The sequence below is a fragment of the Nomia melanderi genome, chromosome 2 (genome assembly GCF_051020985.1).
Source record: "Nomia melanderi isolate GNS246 chromosome 2, iyNomMela1, whole genome shotgun sequence".
In the NCBI taxonomy this organism is placed as follows: domain Eukaryota; kingdom Metazoa; phylum Arthropoda; class Insecta; order Hymenoptera; family Halictidae; genus Nomia; species Nomia melanderi.
This window is the reverse complement of record NC_135000.1, coordinates 16354411-16373317: the sequence shown is the minus strand read 5'-3', so window position 1 is coordinate 16373317 and position 18907 is coordinate 16354411. Positions and strand designations below refer to the sequence as shown.

Genomic DNA, 18907 nt, shown 5'->3' with positions numbered 1-18907 from the left:
TATTCATACAGATTTCACTTCTCTGTTGGTAAAAATGCAAGTAACACGGAGATGGTAATATTATAATGAATGTCGAATTCCATCAATCTTTCATTCCTGTTTTCGATCTTATTTCTATGATAGAAAATGAAATTCTAGATTTTATTTCTCTGGAATAATTAAAAGTTTTAATTGTAGAGGGCATATCAAAACATTTGCTCTTTTTACACAATCGGTATTTCAGAGTACTGGACACGAAGTCTCATAAGATACTGTTTTTCGTCGGTGCTAGTAACAAAATTGTTGAAGCGCTTTCTTTTCTTATGTAGCCAACAATACTTGCTACTTTACCTATAATCGGTATTACGTATAGCCAGAAAAATCAATTATGCAAAGAATCTGCTCCTTAGATTGGTAATTCATTGGCTGTAATTGCAATGCAAGTCGCACTATAATTGAGAAAAAAGTGGGAAGCCTACGAATACTAATAGAATGATGAAACTTCCTTCTAATAATAGTTAATAATTCTGAGTAAATAGCAAAACACGAAAAATTTCAATAAAACGTATTCTTTATTTTGATTCATAGTTTTTACATACAACTTCACAATATGGTAAACAAATATTTAACAAGAAAAATTAATAAAAAGTTCATATAAAATTGCAATTTTTAATGTATTATTTAAACGAATGGTTTCTAAAATATATTTCGTATACGGTTAAATTCGTAATTTTTATGCGAATAAATAAAAAGAAATGTTTTTCCTACACACTCTAATTTCAGAAATATTCTACAAAGTGTTTTCAACACTGTATCTGAAAGAGTATTTCCACTCTTTTAGTATTTTCAATTTCTTCAAAACCATGCATTACGTTTTATCAAAAACATTCCTTTGTTAGTTAAACTCGTTTTTAATTAATTGTAATATACGTGTTATAAATAAATACGTATACCAGGAAATTATTATGATTATTCATATAAATCAGACACTTCTTCAATTCACCTCTCTTCTGAATGAAACACATCTTTCTTGATTCTTCTCTTTATTTCGTTCTTTTCTTAATATTCCATTTATCTTCTTTGTTTAAGAATAAGTCCTTCGTACAGTTTACATTACTGCTAAGTTCATTTTAAGTTAAATTTAACCTCAAGTGAGAAAACAGCAACGATCCATCGAGGAATTTGATATTAAGTGTGTTAGTTCTAAGATCATTAATAACAAGATCAATAGATTAAGGAAGGGAGTTAAATTTAATTGTATCTGCGATTGCATCTGTGGAATTGTGTTCTATCTATTTCTCTGGGTCTTCACTTGCATTATCCTCCATGTGGCAATACTTGAGTAAACGGTGTTATCTTTGATAGACGATTCTCTATGAAGGATTGTACCGAACTAATAGCAATGAAATTAAAATTTGTTGAACCAGTAGTAACACTGAATCTAATAATTTAAAATAATTTATTTTATGTAACGATTGTTTTGAACAATTTCGTTAATTGTAAAAGCAGAAATTTTGTAAACATTCTACAAATTATAAATAATCGTGCACATTTCCGAATATCATTTGCTTTTATTTTCTACCTTCATTCAAATTCCATTATACTTTGATTAGAATATCAATAGAATCATAATAATGTAATCTAATAAATAAAGATAATTATAAATAATCGTACCAGCACTTACCGTAAATTATGATGAATACGTAATAATCAGTGACTTTATTATTTTTAATCAACTGCTCAATATTATTTCGGCAATTTTAATTTAGCGTCCAAAATTTTTAACATTTACGGCTGTAATCTAACACTTACTACCCCAACTGGATTAAAAATATAATTCTATAGTATTTTTGTATTTTTCGCAGAAGTAAATTCTATTAATTTATTAGCTGAACTTCCTCAAAAAATTTATTTGTAAAAAGAAACCAGATTACTCTACTTTTTCGCTTTACACGTTGACATACAACTGAACATATTAAATAAATAGCATACTGTATCAATTTGTATTTATTTTAAAAATGATTTATGTTATTTTGTATAATCAATATTTTATCACAAGTGTTCTACGGCGGTTGTCTCGTAATGGTTACATTTTCATAAGAATTTTACAATGGTTTTCCGTAAAAATCTGTTCAGCAACTTACGTTACATTCTTTATTTAACTGAACAGTAACCAAACCAAATTTCTCTTTTTGTAGGGTAGCAGCAAGTCACATTCGTAACAGCATAACTGCATAATTCCTCATTTCGTTAATCCGCAAGGGTACGTATGTACCTACAACACAGACATCGCGTAATGAGCGCATCATAATGAAAAAAAAATGGAACAGATAAGGTCCGTGGGACTCCAGAAATGAAATATCAGCTCCAGAACGTTATAAAATTCGTATACTTTCATACTTTCTACATTTACAGAGAGATCTACGCGTTAATAAATTTAGGAAATGTACTTTAATAATGAAAGAAAACTATTTCCATAATTTAATGTTATTTAATAACTAACAATAAACTCTACAATGTAAACGTGAGATTTTATTTATACACTTGCGTTTCGTCGAGTACAAAATATTTCACGAATCCGAACTATTTAAATAAATAAACAAGTACATGCATGAATGAATTAATAAATAAACAAATAAATAAATAAACAAACAAATAAATGAATTAATGAATAAATAAATACATAGTTAAATACATGGATAAATAAATTATTTTCTTGTTTGTTTATTATTCTCTTCCATCCAATGAGTGAATGTAATTGTGACTCCGTAACGATTAGTGCACCAGAATTTTATATCAAGACTTTATTATTCAGTGACAACAGTTGACATGTCATTTTCCAGTTATGAGTTTCCTTTTTACAGTATAGGTCATAGAGAAACAATACATTCGAAACTGAAGTATACCAAATATTACACTTACTCGCATCGTCTAATGTATCAATTATTCGTTTACTTGTCTTCAGTTTGGAATAATGTGTGTAAATACATTGAGTAAATGGTACTGATGTGTCGTTCGTATGCTTCACGATGTTCATTTCGCAATTAACCTTTTGCACTCGAGCTTCTTCACCATGGTGAACAGTAAACCTTTTAATTTTATCGGTCAAATCAACGACTAAATACCGAAATCAATGGAACGTGAAATCACGTGCGACTAAAGTTTACCTGTAAATTCAAACAGTTTGACCTTCAGTGCAGCATATTGTTGGAGTGTATGAGAAGCACACTTCGAGTACAACGCCAAAACTTTGGCAGTGCCTGCGAAGAATACTTCGAGTGAAAAAAGTTAATGCAATACAAATTGCAGGAGGCCCAGCGCATAAAAACAGTTTAAAACTCTCCCATTGCCATTGTGCGTATTATTTTGCTCTTCACTAATCGGTTACCGTTATCGTAATCGTACTGGTACTTCGTATACATTATCCACCAATTTGTGTTTCGTTTCAGCAGATATTGTTTTTAATCTTAAATTATACTACTTGTACTGGTTTCATTTCTTAATATCTCTATCAGTATAAATGGAGATTTATCGAACCTTTGCGGTCCTTTATCGAGACGGTTCTAACATTCAATTTTATGATTCTTTATAATATATTGAATGTACATATAATATGTATATAATTATAATTATTTTATATTTAAGTACAATTGTAATATTTCTCAGATATTTTCAAATAAATAATAAAGGCAACACATTAAACCATAAGTAACTGAATTTACCAATGTTGATAAAAATTTCGGAAGATTCTTTTATTATTTTTAATCATTTTTTAAAAAATCGAGATACCCTCGGACCGCAAAGATTATTTAATTAAACGTACGATTGCCAGAAAATGTTACGCGTGTAACCCGAATTCCGTGGACCACATGGTCAGTTAGGCTTCATCCACACTACCAGGCCATTCACGGTCCAATCATGTCCAGCTCTCGGTCTGATAAAATATTCATTTCCTCACAGTACCAAATCGATGATGGTCCAATTTTTTTTCAAAATTCTAAATTCTTTTGTTTTCTATATTGAAAATAAAATATTAAACTTGCTATATATTTTGTTGTTATTACCGTAAAAGAGTGATGTTTGCCGAAACTGATAATAAAACATTGTTTATATCATCAGAATAGACGATTTTTATGATTTCCTCTTCAGTCATGTTTACCAAAATTATATTATACATAGTAAATTATTAAAAAGTGAGTCTATATAGTAGACTTTTATTTACTTTAGGTATTTAATATTAATTAACATTAAGAACTACTGCACCCGTCAAAATTACAGGTTTCAGTATTCTCATTTCACAAATATTCATATCTTAAAAATGCTGAATATTTAAATTGATCTTAAAAATAAATCATTTTACTTGAACACTATAATAGATATATGAAGAAACAAAAAGAAATCCATTGTTACAATTATTATAAGGATTACATTGAATTGTATTAAGCGCTCGGTAGTTCTAGTGTTCAAGAAAAAGAATATCTTATTTTTGTTTAAAAGAAATGAATAATATATTTTCACGTTTGTTGAATTTAATCCAAATTTCTTTCACTCGATTTTATAAGCCAAAAGTTAAATATTCTTTCTTTCGGAATGGTCTTGGAACTAAATGGGACCTGGGCCGGAACCTTTGCTCGTACAATGAATACGTTCCTCGTAAAGAATTGAAGAATACTTGATCGTATCAGGAGCAGAGCACAATCGAAAGGGTAAATGTTCTAGTAGTATAGCTATAGCTATAGATTAAACCTTAGTGCATTGAGAACATTATCATCTGTGGATAGCTCTCAATCGGATTAAAATGTAAGCAGAAGGAAAAGTATATTCGAATTATAAGTTTTTGCGATAGTTACATTGTATTTTTAAAATAAATTATAAACGTTTATCTAATAAATATGAAATAAAATATTAAATAAATGAATTTAATCATTCCACATCTAGTGGGATTAATTATCATCTCATATCTAGTTATACTATTATTACTGCCACAGCCTGCATAGCAATCGTTGTATAATCCAAGATTCAACATAACTTAAAAAACGTGGTTCTGTAAGACTCATATTAAATGGAGCAAGTATTTCCTTAACTTCTTGTAGAATTTTTTAGACATTAAAGAAATCGAGACTCGAATACGCTGTGATAATAAATATATACAAAGGATATTCTTCATATTAAATTTAAATATTCCTAGAGATCACAATAACGTTAAAAATGAAAAATTAAATGCAGCTGGTTAAGCAACACTTAAAGAAGTCATTACCTCAGGCTTTTTAATTGGTTACGAAAATGCATTTTAAAAATGTGTTTTAAAATATTCTAACTAAGGAAAATCGTAGAAAACTCTCCAGAAATATTTGATACGCATTTCTCATCTAGCCTTCTCTTTTATCGTTTATTTTGAAGTAAAAATAATCATAAAATTTTAAGTTGAAAGAATACCTAATTAAACAATATTTGTGCACAAAATGTAGCAAAATTTATTGTTAGTATGACTTCATTTCTGTTCAATTAACTTATGAAATTACAATATCTTATGAATGCATGTAATGATCAGAGATAAAAATCTTTCATAAAGTTTGAAAGGTTATTACTATGAAACAAAAACAAACCAGATATTCTGTCAAAGAATATTTCTCTTGTTCTACGTTTAACGTCTGCAGTCATTAAAATAATGTGTCGTGTTAAGGGCTGAGGAACAGTCGCAATGCTCGAATGCCAGAAACCGTTTGTATGCGCTAGATCATAGATAAATCACAGTAGCCTCGAACTCAATCACAGTGGTCGAAGGATTTTCGCTTGTTGGTCTTCACGTCCTCGAGGTTTCTTTCTTCCCATTCGTAGGAACCGGCAGTTTTCGATTACTGCGTTCCAAGTTGGTTCTGCTTTTGAAGCACTTTCGACACGTGAGTCGCCAGAATGCTAATCTGAAGTCGGCCGAGTAAAAGGCATAGATGAATGGATTTATAGCCGAATTAATCCACCCTGGAATTAATATTGAAAATTATCGTTAACTTTTATTTTTGAAGTTCAGTTAAACACGTACAATAAAAAAAATTAATAAAACGTTTCAATTCTTAAGATATTTGTTTATTTATTCCTTTCTTATAACAAGGAATATATCGAATAAGCTGGAACATTTCAAATTGAAATTGTTATTAAAGCACAGTTTTGTCAATGTTTAATAATAAAAATAGTAATAATACTATAATAATAGTAATAACGGTTTAATATTAATAATAGCATTATTATATTATTATGTATGATGTAAGTACATGTGATTTAGAAACTGAAGAATAACAAACGAAAAACGTTTTGATAACTATTTAGTATAACCATTTATTTTTTAATTATCGATAGATATTTACTCTATGTTACGAAGAAGCTACGTGATTTTTTTCAATGAACTAACTGTAATGAGTTCCAACTACTGAAAATATAAGTTTCTATTTTAACTAACTAATTTTAACTAACATTATCAGATTAAAAAAAAAAGTATATGAGTTTCTTTTTAAAAATACTTCATACATTAATGATACCGTAGAAAAAATTTTTTAAAATAAATAAAATGAAAAACTTTATTGATTGTTCGATAACATGTTTTGGTGGTATAGTCTCAACAAAAATATTAATATAGTTTATCATTAATAGTGTAAGAACATTAACACGTTTACGGTACCATGATTCACACATTAATTTTAATTATAATTATAATAATCAAATAATTATCTGACAATTTCAAATAAGAAGGTAATAGTTACGTAAAGTTCAAAAGGTCACATGCTACGAGTGTAATTAACCACGAAACCATTTCGAAACTTGTGGTACGACATTTTGTACTCTTTAAAAGTAAACTGTATGTTGTTGCTCTTAAAAAGTCATTCTGGTTCTCAAAGTTTCAGCTTAGATGTCCGGACAGTGAACGTGTTAAGTATACGCTGACGCTTAACACTTTGAGTGCCTAATTAACCCCACACAATCTTCGCAAGGTTAATTTAAAACAGTGCTTCCCAACCTTCTTCCGTTTATGTACTATTTGGCAAGCTATTTTTGTAAATTATACTTCCACGTTAGTGAAATGTTTGTAACTTTGTTCAAATGTTAGTTGTTTCAGTGATTACTGTAAATAAACAGTCTAATAATAAAAAAATAATAATGGAATGATTATAATTATTATGACACTAGCAAAATATATACTGAGTTCAAGATTACACTTAGCTGATATAAAAACTATATTATATTAATTAATATATTGAAGATTCAACATTCAATTTAACAATACCGAAAATATTTAATGTTTCGATATTCTTGATATATACTGAAATTTTCGTACGATGCTTAAATTTATTTTAAAACAAATGAAGATATGAGGTATAAGAAACAAAAATATATATGTAGAAGATTTTTCATTTTCCTTTTATGATACATTTTTTCTCTCGATTCATTTATTTATTCGTTCATTTCTTGATTTAAATATTGGTCATAGATACATTACAGATGTTTATACAAAATCCAGCCTATATAAATTTATTTTCCAAACATCAAATAAGATAGAAAGTTGCTTTTTTTATAAACAATTCCGACTTATCAAAAATAATATAGAAAATCAAACTTTTTTGTCACATTATTTTCACTGTATTTTGTGCAATCAAGTAGAATGCATGGATATCCACGATACAAATATAATTGTTCTTTCTTCAACCCTCACCAGCCTTAACCCTTTCTCCTATAATATCGTATCAAACTCACAATGAAAATTTTCAAGTGAATTCGACAAATCTAAATTTTTTTATTTTTTATTTATTTCATTATTTATACAGATGAAATATCGCTTGTCTAATATTAATCTTTCACTTTTAGAGTAAATGTACCTATAAAATAAGCATCAAATGTTTTTATTTTTCTACGAAATTATCAACGATAAAGTACTTTCCTCCAGCACAGTTGTAAAAGACGTCATAAGACTTCTACACTAAATCGATCGTGCACCGCATCGCCCAAAAAATATTCCATTTTTCATGTGTACGCGTGAATGGCACTCAAAGTATCAAGAGGTGTTCTCATCCCGAGGCACCAAAAACTAGCAGAAAAAAAACCGCGCGTTACTACCACCGTAGTTCCCTGTGAACGCATAAAGTTTTATAAAAGTCCGAATATCCAGTCGGGTCTAACGGTTCCGCGCGCGGCAACGTTTGAACGCGTTGAAACGAAACGTGTAGATACCTAGCCACGTTAACGCTGTCATAAGTACATCCGGCGGGTTCATGGGTACGAAAGGGGTGGCCAGATAGAGGATGAAAAACGGTAACCAACACGCCACGAATCCACCTACGACCACTGCTAAAGTGCCAGCAGTTTTTGTCTCTTTGACCGCTCTGTTAATGCAACTCTGCTGATGACTACGTACGATCCCGGACTTTTTGCTGGTGGTCGCGGGCTCTGCTTCCTCGGACGTCCTGTCGCAGCTCATCGTATTCGTCACGCATTCAGCCCTTCGTATTCTAATACTCTTCGCCCGTTCGATCTGCGCAAAATCGATGCATCAACAGTGAAAACCTTAATAATGGTTCAAAGTTTCCGGGTGTAAGCAGTGTCCATTAGGAATGATTTCCCTATGGTTCGCTAGCATTGTAGCTGGTATCATTAGAGGTTAAAGCATTCACTGATTCAGGTTAACTTAAATCAGTGTTTTCTATTTAACCTGTTAACTGTGGAATTTAATATAAAAAATCTCTTGTTTGCGTAGAATTAGGATACGTGTTCGCATATTTATATCAGTCAAAACCGACTTAAGCTTTTAATGAATAATGTTTATAAAATTTAATATACGTCAAATTGAAGGGGTCCGTAGATGTAGTGTTAAATCCTCGCCATATAATAAAACTCATGGTGAAGATTTTTAATTTAGTTTAATAAAAATCTGTATTAGTCATCACATATAAGTCGAACTATTTTTCTATTCGAGAGGCAATCGAGGATCTGCTAATGACGTAAACTCTTGGACTGCCCCCAGATTACGGGAACGTGTCATTTCGGTTTTCGGTCAAGACATGAAGATTTTGAAAATTCTTGATAGTATGTTGAAGAAACAAGTGATTTATGTTTACATAGATTGTGTATAAGGTGAGCTAATTATTTGTTACTAGTAGTTTCCTATGAATTATAGCAGATATTGATTTTATTTTTGTTAATTAAATAGAACTGGGAATGTTTGGTAAGTAATACATTTTTCTGAAGTAGCTAGAGCAATGAAAGTTTTCCCTATAGTTTTCTTGAAAAAAAGTATATTAATTAATTTTTTTAATAATTGGATTTTTAAGTTAGATCACTTTTATTGAAGTCAGTAATATTAACTTAAACTTTTCTTCCAATGCATATAAAACATTGCATGTGTGGATATCAGTTTAAGAATAAATATATTATACTTATTGTTAGTTAATAAGACGTATATGACTGAATAATGTAACGTATAAAAATAACTTATTGTAATTTAGGACAAGTTTGTTCATAACCACTAGAATGACTCTTTGTAATGTTACTTTCTCTACTTTATAGTAATACTTAATTGAATGCAATATGTGAATAATATTAAATGTATAATAATCTTCGTCGAAAGACGCATAAGTGATTTTAATTATTTGCAATGTTAAAAATAAAAAGTTCAAAAGTCATAATTTACGATTGCCTAGTGAAGTTTATTCATTCTATTCTTCAAGTCTATTTATTAAGTTTCCTCAAGGGAAATTCATAAGATGCTACCACTTTAATGAAATGAGGAGGACTTAAAGAAAAAAAGGAATTGCTTCTTAAAATTAAGTTGCAATTAATGTTTGCACAAAAACTATATAAGAATCGAACAAATACTCTCTGTACATTTTTATTCAAATTTAATATTCTATAATCATGAATGTAATTTCAATATTTTTTTAATGACATATGAAGTGCTACTTGAAAAAATGATTGCAATATTATCTGTTAACATTTTTCTTCATAAATAATAAGTTTCAATTTGTTACAGAATAAAATTTATGAAAATTAAAATTAACAGTTCTTCAGAAATGTGTATATTTTTATAGTGTATAAATAGCTTACATATCAGAATTTTGACGCAAACATTATGGAAATAAAATTTTGTATATTCTGATTTGAGGCAAATATAATAAATATTCAATAGTTTGAAAGTGCGTTCACAGGTTTCGAATTACATAATGCAATTTTATTGAACGGCGTCGCAATAGATTTGTAAATATTCGTGTCAATAGATTCAAATTGCCAATCAATTTCTCATTTAAGCGTGCTTGTTCGACTTTCCGTACAACTGTAATCCAAGTCCACTTCACTCTTCTAGCGCAGTTAATAAATTCATTACAAGTCATACTACTAATGTTACAAACTTTGCTATTTTATTTTTCAAGTATTTATTTAAAAAATGCATTGACACGGAACACTAAAATTATAAAAAGAATTTAATTACCATTCTTTATAAAATGTAATATTTTTCAAACAGAAGTGGTGGAGAAAGTTATGCTTGGAAATTACAAATTAACAAACTCTTTCATGACAAAGAATAAATAAAATTTAATATAATCTCATTTTCTTATGATATTAAATGCAACAGTATCATTAGTACTTAAATATATACTCATCTTATTACTTCAAATTATAATAATTATTATAATACAGTAAAACCACATTGTATGCAACATAGAAATTTCGCACACATGTTCTAGGAATAGTAATCACCATGTCACCATTTTCTTCAATAATTCGTTTCTTCATAATGAATTTTGTATTTAATAAATTAAAACGAATTAACTTCTTGTAAATACCAACAATTTATACAATTATTTTTATTACGGTTTCGGACGGCGGTCGTCCGATTAAATTTTCTATACATAAATGTAGATACATAATCGTTTTGTCTTTCCTGTTGACTGCCTCGCAATACAAAGATAATAATAATGTTTCTTGACAACGGATTCTGATACAAAAGAAAGCACAGACTTCCTATCGTGTAAACATATATACTGGAAACTAGAACTGAAAGTAGGAGCTGTATTTGCGCGTGAACAACTTTTACGATCGTTAAATGCATTCCTTACCGAAAGTATTGTATAGGTCACTAAATCCTAAGAACAATGGCAAGTGCACTTGATTTAAAAATTGCGAGCAGCAACCGTCATTAAAAAAATATCTTACTAAAAATTTGTACACTGAAACCCGTATACAAAATATTACACATAATATCTTGTACACAATTTTGGATATTCAATATTTTATGGTATCTGTAATTGCAAAAGTAATTAGTTAAAACCACATATTCTACTTAATTATTGTTCCATTGATGCAATATTGTATAATATTGACAAATTATTGCACCATTGGTATAATAATTCTAAAATTCGTACAATGTTCTACCATTGATACAGTAATCCTAAAATCAATCATCTATTTTCGATCAGATTAACACAAACAACATACCAGAATTAATACAACACTTAATCACATTAGATAATTTATACAAATAATTCTAAAAACTTGTACAAGATCATGCTTACCAAAATCTTTTTTCGTGGCTGCATGTTTTCGTTGCCGGTAGCTTCTAGGTTTCTGTGGCGGCTTGCGATCAAGCAAGATATTCTCCCGTAAACGTAAAGCATTACCAGCATCGGTAGAAAAAAGGATCCCATCGCGGAGAATATCACGTATGAGGAGTCCATATTGTACGAGCATTTTTTAGTGTCGCGATTTGTTGCACGCGGAAAGCACCCCAGAAGAGGTGGGCTGGTTATAGCACCGGCTAGGACCCAGACTGCTACAATCATCAGACCAGCCAGTCTTTTACTTCGACGTCGTCGGCTATATATTAGTGGTTGAGTTATGGCTAGATACCTTAAACGGAAATTGAGCTCATTTAAGTATGCAACAAGGCAAATCGCCAGGGATTATTAACTCTTTGCAATCGTATGTCGAAGCAGTCTCGATATTTAAATTTATTCCAACTACAACGAAAGTTTACCAATTTTCGTCACCTTTCTTCGTGATATTACAATTACATTTATATTACATTTGAAATCTTTTTGAATAAAAGTATTGTATTCACTTATAGTTACCTAAATATAGTTAATTTAAATTAAAGAAAATGAATGCAAGTTTTGAAGTGAGGATTCTTTGGACCGCAAAGGATTAATACATTAACTTTTATTTTTCTTTGAATATATTGATTATATTGTTAGTGGTTATTGAACTGAAAAAGGTGTGTGTTATATAAAAAATTTGTTTACATTTTTTTCTTTTGAGGTCTCCTGTCCAAAAAGTCAAGTCAATAATGGAATTGATAGGAACATTCTTGTTTTGATAACTGCTGATATGTACATATTCGATTGTCTCGAAAATCATACAGTTAAAACATTGTTGATCTATATTCCTTATTTAGTTTTCCGTATAGTATAATTCCTTGATAATTGCATCACCTGTACTTAATCGGAAGTTAGTTAAATATATTTATTTTTCTCGAAAAAATTTCAAAAATCAGAACGGATTATTGTTTGTGATTTATTTTCCCATGTAGAATCGTCCTCTTTTCGATTGAACACAGTTGTATGTTAGTAGTTGTACGAACACTTAAACAATACAACTTTTAAAATAATTATGTTAGTCATTTCGTAGTATTGCTACAGTTGCTTGAATAATACAAGTTAGTGTTTCATACAGGAAAGAAATTGGAAAACTTCTTTTGATTATACGATACAAATTTATATTGCATCTGTAATGTCTTCCTCATTTACCTTTCAAAACTTACATATTATTTCACAGCTTCTTACAATAGCAACGTGACAGAATTGTTCAAGAAAACTGGAGAATGGAACGAAGAACAGAATATTTCAAAACATTCTAACAGAATATTCGAAATAATTCACATGTTACTGTAACCTGCATAAGAACTGTTGCACTCTTCATATTTCAAAATCATTTTATTACAAAATTTCATAAACAAAAATTTTCTTAATCAACCGTACAATATATAGCAAACAATTTTTTAAAAAATTCGTTCGAAAATTAAAATACTAAAAACGAAATCTTGGAAATAAAATTTTACCTATAGTCTGTAATATATCTGTCTAATACTGAAAAGCTAACTTTAAATTACACAATACAATAGTTTTATTTTAAACATTTTTTTTCCTTTATAGTATTATTGATGGAGAAAATTTAATTATGCAATGAATTCTTACATAATTCATTTCGGAGAAAAGAAAGATTAATAAACTTATATTCGATACTTTATCTGCAAGATAAATTGATTTTCAATAAAATATCTCATCCCTTCTCTTTAAAACATAATCTTGCTTAATAATTTCCTAACAAATTCATATATTATATTCCAACCTAAAAAGTTTCTCCAAGTAATCGATCCACAAAGTAACCACTGTATGAACGAGAACCGTGTATACAAGCTATCGATTATTAAAGTGTTGAGCACTACTAATTTTCGTTGATGTATCTGCTGCTCGTTCGGTCAACGAAGGTCGATACAAAACGAGGGGATGCAGGAACTGTGGAACGTGATCGGGGTGTTAATTCTCGGTATTTAAACGGTCTTTTCTTTTCTCCTGTAGAATATCCTATAAACTTCCGACAATTCACCTCCGTCGACATTCTTACCGATTAATCCTTTAACACGGAAGTACAACAAAACTCAATGCGTCTTAAAAATATTATTTAGTCTGACCCGACTGAATAGATCTATACTGGAGCGAAACATAACGAAATATTTAATTGACTCAATATTGTTCAATGATAATATAATACAAATATAATACAAATATAATAAATATATTACATATTGTATACATTATATTATACTATATTATTTTCGTATTATTATTATCTAATTTCACGAAACAGTAAAATAGCAGAGCTCGATTTAAATAGATCAGAAGTTGTTTTATATTCAACACAATTATGCGTATTCTCAATAAGCTATAATTAAATCCTTAGAATTAGAACACGATCATATCTGCACTCGAATGTGTTTATGTTATCACTTAATATTCTCAAATCGTGGTACGTAAAAGGAACGAGTTCAAGGGACAGGTTTTTTCTTTATACGCTTCAAATTAACACTATAAATACCAGACGGGTCAAAATGACCAATTTCTAATTTCTTATTTTACAATTACTGTAAACTATAGATACTTTATGAAATGTATAATATATAGAGTGCAACTAAATTGTTGCGGACAAATGATAGGGCGTGTACAACTCACTAAACCTCAAAACTCAAAAATTTTTCTAGATGAAAATAGGTTTAGTTCAAAAAAAATGTATGGGATCTGAATCAATAACACCGAATTGTCTCGAAAAGTATCAGTCATACGAACAAATGTGTCAAACAAAAGTTACAGGATATGAAATACTACATGTCCAGTAATGGTCACGTCAAAATTCTTAAATAGAACCCCATATTTTCTATTCCATATTTTTAAAGCTGACATTCAAACATTTCCAAACCATAAACACGAAATTCTCCGTGTAAGGCGTTATCAAGATATCAGTATCCACATTTGTCGGTATATAAATAATATAAAATATATATCCACTAAATTCGAAGGTATGTATGTTACAACCCAGTACGTGTGATAACTCACCTGTCTATGGATATGGCGCATAACGATAGTATACTGGCAGTACAGAGGAGAACGTCGAGGGAAACCCAAAAGTCGCAGAGCACTTCGCCCAACTCCCAAGTACCACCTGTGAGCTTTGTCAAATTCGTTATATTAGTCACAGGATTTGGACTGCGGGCTGTTAGCAGTTCTTAAAGCACGCGAGGATTTTCAGTTTAGGGTCGGCCTCGCAACTCGGCCGTTCCTCGGGGAAATGACTCCGACATTCGGCTCGCTCGCATTGCAAATAGTTTCATAGGGAGTCTGTGGACTTGTTGATAGTGAAGTTTTCATGAGTTCGGCATAATATACGGTGTCCCGTTTTAAGTCGTGAACAGGTGTACTTGCGCAACTGCGTTTAATCGGTGCACTTGAATTTGAATAATTTAACATTAAGTTTACGGAACTCGTCGATTCGACGGATTTTCAATTTTAGAAACGTTATTTGCGAGAAGTTTAAATCGACTTTGGTTGATGCGAATACGTATCCTAATTCGATGTTTTTAGAGCTATAATTTCCAAGATTTTAATGAGTACCTGTTTTTGTAGCTAAATTTCAAAGACCTGAATGAACACATGTTTTTGTAGGAACAATATAATAAACTGAACACTAGACGCTCGTAATAATTATTCTTAATCCTCATAAACACTTTAATTACATATTTATATTTGCATTCGTTAGATATTTCAATTTATTAATTTAAGTAGTACAGTCCAAAAGTCGTTGCGTACGTAATGATTACAATATAGATACTTACAAGCAATTTTAAAGTTGTCATCGACATAGAGGATGATTCTCAATTAACTATTGAAAAAAATAAATAGACACTCATGTTTTGTGTAGTTGTCAATAAAATTACTATTCAAATGATTAAACCCTTTCTACTTCCTTCTAAGGTAAATAGTCAAATCAAATTCAAATATTTGAACAAAATCAGACGTCTGAATATAGAAAAAATTAATTTGGAGTGACATGATCCAAATTTCGTAGAATATAACAAATTATAAAATCACTGAGAACAAAAATAGATAATTTTGAAATATTCTTTTAGTCTGTGTTCCCTTTCTTGTTTTCCTTTGCTCGACTTTTTTAACGTGTTTAACAAGATATGTACCAACTTGAAATAAGACACCGTGTATGCAGCTTGTACCGATTCTACGAATCCATTACATTGTTCCTTGTTCTTAATTGATGGCGCAAGAAACTTCAATGCTGTCAGCGCGAACTCATTTTTCACGTAATCTCCACTGAAACTTGGAAACATTGATTATTTAATTTCTAATGGAATGTAATTCTCACGCTGCTTTAATTTTCTAATTGAATAAAATTATATACTATATTTAATAAAATCTACCATAGTCCATATTTATGTTAATGATTAAAAGCTTCCAATAAAATTGTAATATTTTATGAAATACCTATTCTTTTATTTAACACATAAATATTCAATTAACTATAATTAAACTGCACACTTTTTCTCTTCATATTATACACAAATATGTAAAGCTACAGTGAAACACCAAATTCAACAAGAATTTATATTATTTTCGTTCCACATAGAATTTGATAAATCCTGAAATTTATAAAATAATAAATTTAAATAATATTTGTAAGATAATTATAACACCATATAAATACTCAAGTATAACAAATCCCTAGAAATAATTATTAAATAATAATCCATTAATTAGAACCCAAAGATCACTAAGAATTTTTACAACTAGATTTAAACTCTTAATAAACACTTTAACGAATTATCATAATCCAGCATTTCACTGTTCTAAGATCTAAGAAAACTTCCTTACATTACGCAAGCTTAGCTTTATCTCCTTAAGCACAAGCATATATGGATAAACGTGGAAATAAAAGAAATGATGCTCTGAAGGTTTTAATAAAGAAGTCTTTAAACAAAGTTTCAATATTTAGTTGCGAATGACGTGCGTGCATTTCACGCGTTTTTTTTATTATTACCCACGAAGAATGTTCCATGAGTCGCAGCATTACTCGGTTCATAATGCTTTTCATCTTCACGGACACTCAGTAACACGTAATGTAAGAAAATACGAGGAAGAAAATACGGATCGCCATTGTACTTGTTTTTCCCCTTTTCACTTGGAAGAACCGTATATATATCAAGGTAGCCGTGCATTCAATGTGTTCAGGGTATTGTACGTTTTTAATGCTTGATTCCATTACGTACAATACTTCGTGACGTTTCAAGGCGGATGGTAGACTTTCAAATTTTATAAAAAAGAACACAAAATACGAAGGAAATTGTAAGACTTTAATTTACAAATTTTTCCATCGAATTTTAAGCAATAAAGTTTTTCTCATTTAGAAGTACGCGATTAAACATTTCTCGTGGTGCTCTAATTCTCTTCATTTTGACTACTTTAATAGCTGAAATGTGTCCAATAATTTGAAGTATTTTTAAGTAACAATATAACAATTATCACAGCTTAATCCTTCCTATTCAAATCTATTTCATACATTCTGCATTGTAATAAACAATACTAAACACAAAATTCTTATGTTACTTCAAATTTGTTTTCCTACATTAATTGCATATGCAATAATAATTGTATAATTTCGAAAATTCTTATTTAGATACTGTTCGTACTCTAAATTTCTGTACAATATTATGTACACCTTTATACAGTTTAAAATGAATAAAAATCAATTTGAATAAATTTGTATAAATTAAAATAATATTTAAATAAATTTTCTTTGCAGAGTACTTTTCATTATGGTAAGAAAGAATTATTTGAAGGACACTTTTCTTTCAGCATCTCATGTCGTCTCTGTCGCAGTAAAATACTTTATTGGTCTATAGGGTATAGATGATTGGACTACGTCGTATCGAACAGCATTCATTATGCCCAGACTCAGTTTTAATTTATATGCAAAATTGCTCTTCGCTGTTCAAGAAGAACGAGGGATCAATGTTGGCAATTGTCTCTAATGTAGGCGAGGTGAATGATAAATGCACTCAGAAAACAAAGGAGAAATTTACAAGTCCATTCCGAATGGTTACATTAAGGTTGGCTGATTTAAAAAATCCGGATGTCGAACGTTATTATGCTGACAGTATATAAATGGTCGTTTTCAATTCATATATCCAGGACATTATGATGTTTCAATGCCATTTGCTTTAATTCCGTGAAATCCAATCTTCATGACACTACAAATAACCGGGGAACCTCTATATATTTCGCATTTTAATAAAAATAAAAATACGTGTTGGGCAACTAACAATGAATTAAAAGTAATTTGCATCATTAACAATAAGTAATTTACAGATATAGTATATATATTTATTATGTCATTTTAGTAATTAAGAAAAAATAAAATTAATAAATAAATGCTATACAACTTCATGTAAATTAACAATTGATACCTTTATTTCTTTATTTCGGGAATATTAAGTTAAGAATTCTAACTTAATTTTACTTCGTGTAACCATATTATTTTTAAGTCAATCGAAAGGTGATTTTACACTTTTCGATAAGCAATAATATCAAACTATTGAGTAAATGTTCATAAACAATAATAGCCATTATTAAATTACTGATGTAATTGATTAAAATTCGAAAATTCGAATTAAAGCTTTAGGTGTGTGTTACAATACAATTTTGTATATATAATACAAAATAAGTTTGAAAATAAAAAGTGACATTTATGTTTTTACAGTAATGACATATTGTTAACATTATTATAATAAAGAGAAACCAAAACTGATTACGGTTACGAAGTAAATTTATTACGGAGTAACTTATACTTTAAATTTTGTGATTTATTTAATCTCTGAATATATTACAAAGTATTAAATATTTTAACATTGAAAAAACCAGTATCTAAAATATAAGGTAACACGTAAGTGAACAAAAATTTAATTTCAGCATTCTCATTTTTAATATATAACCCATATAAATGACAATGTGTAATATATAGATATACCCACAGTTTAACAATTAATTTTATATATTAATGAGAGTATTCCCAGTGATGCGCAGCAGTTAAATATTTTGATTTTTAAAAAATCGTAAACTGTTGCTGACCCGGCTTTCGATCGTTATCCAGCTGCAGCTATAGATATTCTGTTTTTATGGCGTGACATATTGCCTTGATGTTTTTCGGATACCGTAACATACACTGGTATCTGGGGACATTCATTTTATATAGGAAAAGTATTTAAAATACTTTTGGATCAACAACTTATGTTTCCCAGGAGGGACAAGCAACAAAGGAATTTTCACTTCATTAT

General features: G+C 29.6%; 1 protein-coding gene across 6 annotated transcripts in view; it reads right to left on the bottom strand.

Moving 5' to 3' along the window:
* Window positions 1-2328: 2328 nt before the first annotated feature.
* LOC116431157 (putative G-protein coupled receptor No18) overlaps window positions 2329-18907 on the bottom strand; it is a 164304-nt gene continuing 147725 nt past the window's right edge. For all 6 annotated transcript variants that reach the window (XM_031986203.2, XM_031986201.2, XM_031986202.2 and 3 more), the window contains 4 exons: window positions 14625-14737; window positions 11532-11865; window positions 8197-8497; window positions 2329-5958 (listed from right to left, as the gene is read on the bottom strand). In XM_031986203.2, coding sequence (XP_031842063.1) covers window positions 5783-5958; window positions 8197-8497; window positions 11532-11865; window positions 14625-14737 — 924 coding nt within the window. In that variant the 3' untranslated portion in view covers window positions 2329-5782. The remainder of the gene's footprint in view (window positions 5959-8196; window positions 8498-11531; window positions 11866-14624; window positions 14738-18907) is intronic.